The sequence below is a fragment of the Orycteropus afer genome, unplaced genomic scaffold (assembly GCF_000298275.1).
Source record: "Orycteropus afer afer isolate SDZICR_OR568_19922 unplaced genomic scaffold, OryAfe1.0 scaffold00061, whole genome shotgun sequence".
NCBI classification, from domain to species: domain Eukaryota; kingdom Metazoa; phylum Chordata; class Mammalia; order Tubulidentata; family Orycteropodidae; genus Orycteropus; species Orycteropus afer.
Genome location: NW_006921648.1, coordinates 3,571,274 through 3,577,995, shown reverse-complemented (window position 1 = coordinate 3,577,995; position 6,722 = coordinate 3,571,274). Strand labels below are relative to the sequence as shown.

Genomic DNA, 6,722 nt, shown 5'->3' with positions numbered 1-6,722 from the left:
AAAAGGGAAAAAAAAAAAAAAAAGTATGCTAAGTACAAAAAGCCATAGGACAAAAGGCTACATGCCATCTAATCTCACTTATATGATACATCCAGAAAAGGCAAATTTTAATGTCAGGAAGCTGCTCAGTGATGGGGTGGGGGTGGGGACAACTACAAACAGGCCCAAGGAAACTTTCTGGGGTGATGGAAAAGTCCAAAGGTGGTTATGGCTGCACCAGTCAGTAAATTTACTCAAACCGATCAAACGGCATTTACAACAGATGGTCGTATGATGTTGTGGCGCAGTGCGCTAACGGTATGGCTCTTCTAGCCATACCTTTTTGACTCCCAAAAAAACACTGGGCAGAACTATGCAAATATGAGGTGCCACTCTAAACAACTGTGCGTGGCACCACAGTGCAAGTGAGACCGTGCGATGAGGTGTATGGAACCCTAACGTGGGCATTGGTTAGTTCTGTCATTCCGCTACACTTAAGGGGAGCCCTCCTAGAGGCAGGAGATATCACTGCCATCAAGAGAGAAGAGCTGGAGATGCAGTGGGGCGTGTCCTTGGACCCAAGACCCCTGCATTAGACTTCCCTGGCAGAGAGACAGCAGACACGACTGGCAGAGACAGTGGCAGCCAAATCGGGAGGCCGGCATGAGACAGAGCAGTGGGCCTCCTGGCCCACAGAGCAAGAAAGCCGAGTGTCTTTGGGCAGAAGGCTCACTGCCGGAGTAGGAGGCACCTGGGTGAACCTATGTGCAGAACTGAAAGAGCTTTCTAACACCTGTCAGAGAAAGGCAGAGGCCAAGGGACAAAGGGAAGCATGCCTGAGGGCATGGCAGAGGGGAGCCCAGCCTGATCTAAGAACTGTATCCTGAGCATTGCTGAAACTGAATTGTAACCTGCTGCTTCCCCAACAAACTTCATAATCACGAGTACTGCCTGTGAGTTCTGTGTGGCCACCACAAGCTATTGAACGCAGCACAGCAGCAAGTGCCATGGAGGACAGATGGTGCATGAACTGGTAAAAAGGCGGGAGGATGGCAGCATGTCTGACCTCACAGGAGGAAGCCTTGGGCTGCAGATGGTGATTCTGTCTCCCCCTCGTGAAGTGAGAAGAGGTCGGAAGATGCCGCTCCCATGCCCTTTTTGCAAGTAGGTAAATTATATCTCAACAGAGCTGTTAAAAGTGAAAGAAAGAAATGCAATGAAAACAAAGCAAATGTCCTTAAATTCGAGCTAGGTACAACTATCCATGTGCTGACAACTCCAGCAGGGGAAAGAAACTGGCAAGTGTCAGAGGTGTTAGAAACACGAAGCACTCCCAGCGACTGTCTTTGACATGATGCAAAAAGGGCAGAGTTGTGAGAAGGAAAGACCTTCCCATACTGATTTTTATGGTTCCCTGAAATCATCTCAGACACTCCATAGTCCCCAGTTCACCCTTGGGGATACACTGTACACTGACTGCTAAAGTCCCTTCAGAGCTGTGGGGCACAGTGGTTAAAGCGCTCAGCTGCCAACCAAAAGGTCAGCCATTCCAACCCATCAGCTGTTCCACAGGAGAAAGATGGGGCAGTCAGCTTCCATAAACACAGCCTTGGAAACCTCTGGGGCAGTTCTACTCTGTCCTCTAGGGGCGCTGTGAGTCGGGAAACAACTCAACAGCAGTGGGTTTGGTTTGGGCTTTGCTTTTGAAAAAATTACAGCTTTGGAGACCCTATAGGACAGCTCTACTCTGTCCCATAGGGTTGCTACGAGTCGGAATCAACTCTCTGGCAATTGGTTTGGATTTGGGGTTTTGAAAATCCCTTCTGTCTCTCACTGCCCCTCCCTGGCCTTACGGCATTCTTCTGGGGAATCTGGGGAGACAAGCCTTTGGGCAAGGCTAGGGACCAGGTGAGATGAACCATGACCGGCACAAGAGTCTGCAAGGTGGCCCGAAAGATGAGGAAGCAGATGGGGAAACAATAGTCACTGAAAGGACAGTCTTTGGACTGGACAGGACCAGACGAGAACTGCTATCGCTGACAGTATCACCAAAGGGGCCAATGGGTTCTGCAACTGGTGCCAGTTCTAATCGGTAACTAGTGTTGACCAGGTTCCGAAACTAAGTCCAAGCTTGACAGGAAAGAGCATCAGGATCGATTAACCATGTCCGCCATGGCCAGATCCCAAAGCAGTGCTGTAGATGCCATGTATTTATTGCTCTGTCCAAGCTCCCAGGTGACGGGAAACGCCACACTAAGCCTTTTACCTTTTTGGTATGTCTGACTTGCCATTGTTAACTGCTATCAGGAGCTGGAGCTGGTCGCCTACTTTCCCTCTAAGCAATGACGGCCGCTAACATTTGGAGGGCGCTCAGGACATGCCAAGCACTGTTCTGTGCCGGATCAGCCCATTTTGCAGATGAGGGCGCTGTCGCCCAAGGTGACTCAGCTGAAGCCAGACTGGATGAACACTGCAGACAGAACATGCTTCATGAGGTCTGGAGATTCAGCCCCCAGAACCTCCCGGGATTCCCCTGGCCTCCAGCCCCACACCAGGCCAGCTGCCTGTCACTGGGCCCAGCACAAAAGCTGGCGTGGATGCCTCCTGTCTGGTAGGAAACTGGCTTTGACCCAGCTCTGACTCATTTTCTTCCTACTGCCCAGGTGCTAGCCCCACATCTCTGAACTCCCCTTCATTCACCTTCCAAACCCTGGGCAGGGCAGTACTCAAACTTGAGTGTGCATTACTTTCACCTGGGATGCAGGCCTGAGCAAAGGAGCCTGGGTAGTGCAAGTAATTTGTGATCAGCTGCTAACCCAAAGGTTGAGAGTTTGAACCCACCAGCAGCTCTGGGGGCAGGGTGGGGTGGGGTGGTGGGAGGCCCGGCACTCTGCTTCCGTGAAGATTTAAGATTTAAAACACAAGCCCGTTTATGTTGAGTCAGTTCCAACTCATCGCAATCCTACAGGACAGAGTAGAACTACCCCACAAGGTTTCCAAGGCTGTAAATCTTTATGGAAGCAGAAGGCCAAACCTTTCTCTCATGGAGCAGCTGGTGGGTTCAAACCGCTGACCTCTGGGTTAGTGGCTGAGCAGCTCTACTCTGCACCCATGGAGGTACCATGAATCATGGCCCACTTGACCAAACAGGCCCAGTGGGCCGAGGCAGGGTCTGAGAAACACCTGTTTAACACATTTCCCCACCAGACGGGAACAGGTGGTCCTGGACCCTGATATCAGACACTCACAGCAACCTGGAGCCGGCTTATGCCAACTCTAAGGCCCAGGAACCCTGATATCAGATCACACCACTCAGAAGCCAGGATCTCAGGCACCCAATCCAGAAGTCCCTACTACGTCCAAGTCCTCCCTCCTCTTCACTCCTTTCCACCAATTCAACCAAGAGGCAGGAACGCCAGCTGAAGGCTCACAGGCCACACGAGTGGAGAGAAGCAGCTGAACAAGGCTCACCCACCCAAGGTTCGCCTGGAGCCTGACAGGCCGACACCTGGTCCCAGGGGAGCTGCTACCCAGCTAAGACCTCAGGAAAGACACCTCCTCCTAGGTGACCTCAGGTCCCTCGGCCATAATACAGACCAGAGCATGCACAAAAGGCCCTCCAACCACAGCTCTGTTCTCCAGCTTGGCCGAAGGTCCCCTCCTCCCTGCGAGGACCCCTCGTTGCATCAATCACACTCCCCTCCGTGGGTCCAGCCCCACTGGCCTCCGGGCCAACACCCCCCACCCCCAGGAGGTCGCAGGCGAGTCCGGCCTCCGGCCAGCGGGGATGGAGCGTCCGGACCCACTGGCCCAGTCCTCGCACTGCAGCCGGCCGCCCGAGAGCGAAGCCGGTGACGGCGGTGATGTCAGCCCCTCTGACAATCGGCATTTCATAAGCACTTCCAAGGGCTGCCGAAGAACCAGGCAGCGTGCGGCGCCAGGCCCTCACGCCGGCCACGCGAGTCTGGGCCGAGTACCTACGCCCCGGACAGGTGAGAGGTGAAGTGACTGACCCAAGGTCACCTGGCCAGGAAGCGGCAGCGCCAGTGTGACCTCGAGCCCGTCAGGCGGGGGCCCACGACGGCGCGGCGGCTCAGGGGCTCCGAGGCGACTCAAGCCCGGACGCGCGCCTGAGGGTCTGGGCGGAGCGGCGGCACGAGAGCAGGGGCTTCCGGGCAGGGGCTTCCCGGGCTCCAGACAGAGAGGCCCCACACACGCACCCTCGCGGAGAAGCCCCGCGTCCCGCCGCCCAGGCCCACGTTCCACCGCGTCTCCTCCTCGCGCCGGGGGCCCGGCCACACTCACCGGACTTGGGAGGGTAGCGGTAGGCCGAGTTCGCCTGGATGTCGATGTCTTCCACGCCCGCGATGCGGCGGCTCAGAATGGAGCCCATGGTGTGCGCGTGGCCGGGGCTGGGACGGGGGCGGCGACGACTGGTCCTCACGCGGACATGGCCCGGAGCAGGCCGCACGGACGCTCGCCCACGGCCACCACGGATCCTCGATCTACGAGCCCCCACCCCCGGCTCGGCCAAGGGCCCGACGCCACGGTGGCCTCCGCCTCCCGGACCCAGGGTGTCTCGGGAAATGAAGTCCTGATGCCGCCGAGGGCGCGAGGCCGCGGCGCAGGGGGCCAGCCTGCATACTACATTTCCCAGGATGCTCCTCGCGCAGGCCTGCGAAGTTGTTGACAAGCCCTGAGGGACAAACCAAATGGACGTAAATCCAAAGGGGAAGCGCCATCAACCGGCCCCCAAATTGTCTTTCCCTCTGTATTCCAAATGCAGCACTAACATCTTAACTTTTTAGTCTCCTCTTAGTCTTTTCATATAGAGAGATTTCTAGGGACCCAGCGCCTCCATTTACTCATCTGAAACTTGTCCCCGAGCCACCGTGGTTCTCCCCAGTTCCCAGGGTCTATCTCCTGACCCGGCCAGCAGAGGGCACACCTTTACCTGCCACTCAAAAATCGTTTACCTGGAGGATGCTCGGAGAGGAAGTGAAGCGCCTACTTTGGCCTTAGCCAGAACTCAAAGCATCTCTCCAGTAACACATCCTGAACAATTACTTTGAAGCCATAATTTTATAGTCCCACAAAAGGCAGTAAACCTCTCCCCGTTTTACAGTGTTCTGGTTCCCTAGTGCCACCCTGACAAGAATATACCACAAATGGGATGGCCTTAACAAACAGGAGTTTATTCTTACAATTTGGAGGCTTTAAGTCCCAGTTCAAAGTGCCAGGCTCTAGGGGCTGGGTGAAAGCCCCTCAACCTTGGGGTCCAGCTCTGCCTCCTGCTCGCAGCCCACTGGAGCCAGAGTCATTTCTTCACTCAGACAGCTGCTGGCTGCTGAGGCTGAGAAGCCCCAAGGTTGACAAGTAAAAGGGCACAGTTCCGATGTTACCAAACCACACGGCAGGCCATTAACTTAAGTCCATTTAAGTCCCAAGGTCGGCAGAGCATAGCAGGCTGCTGAGCAATGACATGGTTACATGCAGAGTCCAAGCGTGCCATAGACTAGAAACCTTCTCCTTATATACAGGAAGCAAACCACATCCCAAAGACAGTACTCAACTGCTTGTGGTAGATCCCACCATGTAGCTGATTGCCATCTCATCATGGGGAATAATTACCACCAGCCGCCCAGCCACTCAACCAGGCCCAGCCAAGTTGACACACAAACATAACCACCACATACTGATATGGAAAATGTGGCAAAGGGGAGGGAGGGCTGCCTGGCAGATGCTGGAATCAGGTCAGGACATAAACCTCACAGTTCGCAAGGTACTTTCTTGGCTTTGATCGACACACAACTCTAAAGGTAGGCCATACTGGGGTGTGTTTTTTACCTACTTTACAGGTGATGAACTGGGGTTTGGAAGGAAAAGTCACTTCTCAATGCTGTACCAAGAAAGCAGCTGGAGGTGGGGTGCAGGTGGTGAAATCACCTCCAAACCAAACCAAACCCATTGCCATTGGGTCGCGTCAGAAACATATCGACCCCATCCAATGGAGTAGAACCACCCCATCAGGTTTCCGAGGCTGTCACCTTTATGGAAGCAGACTGCCACAGCTCTCTCCCAGGGAGCAGCTCATGGGCTCGAACCACCAACCTTTCAGTTGGCAGCTGAGCGCTTTAATCACTGCACCACCAGGGCTCCTTGAATTCACCATAGTCCTCATTAAAATGAGCTGCACACCTTCCCAGGGGCCCTCATCCAGAACACAGACTTCTTGCTGTCCAGGGACCAGGGAAGCCAAGGGAAGGGTAAAGGAGTTAGGGCACTTGTGCAAATATGACGGAGAGTCCAGGTTTCAAGGGAGCCTGAGTCAACTCCCTGCCCACAGCCAAGATCTCCATTTACTGACCACCTGCCACGTGCTAGGCATCGTGCTGAGGGCTTCACATACATTCTCTCCCTTAATTCTCTGAAGAAGGAGCCCTGGTGGGCAACAGTTTAGCACCTGGCTGGAATCCAAAGGGTAGGTGTCACAGGAGAAAGACCTGGTATCTGCTCCTATCGAGACTGAACAACCAAACCCACTGCCATCGAGTCGATTCCGAATCATAGCGACCCCCACTGGGTTTCCGAGGTGGAAAATCTTTACCGAAGCAGATTGCCCAGTCTTGCTTTCGCAGAGTGGCTGGTGGGTTTGAACCACCAACCTCTGGTTAGCAGTCAGATGCCTTAGGCACTGTGCTACCAGAGCTCCTTCTTGTAAAGATTTGTTGTTGTTGTTGTTA

The 6,722-nt window shown here is 54.4% G+C and overlaps 2 protein-coding genes across 2 annotated transcripts in view; one reads left to right on the top strand and one right to left on the bottom strand.

Annotated features, from left to right (window-relative positions):
* The window catches only part of MGRN1 (mahogunin ring finger 1), a 68,327-nt gene extending 63,955 nt beyond the window's left edge, over nucleotides 1-4,372 (bottom strand). The window contains exon 1 of the mRNA XM_042780772.1: nucleotides 4,285-4,372. Coding sequence (XP_042636706.1) covers nucleotides 4,285-4,372 — 88 coding nt within the window. The remainder of the gene's footprint in view (nucleotides 1-4,284) is intronic.
* Nucleotides 4,373-4,429: 57 nt separating this feature from the next.
* The window catches only part of UBALD1 (UBA like domain containing 1), a 13,530-nt gene continuing 11,237 nt past the window's right edge, over nucleotides 4,430-6,722 (top strand). The window contains exon 1 of the mRNA XM_007939592.2: nucleotides 4,430-4,588. Within this exon, the coding sequence (XP_007937783.2) occupies nucleotides 4,430-4,588 (159 nt within the window). The remainder of the gene's footprint in view (nucleotides 4,589-6,722) is intronic.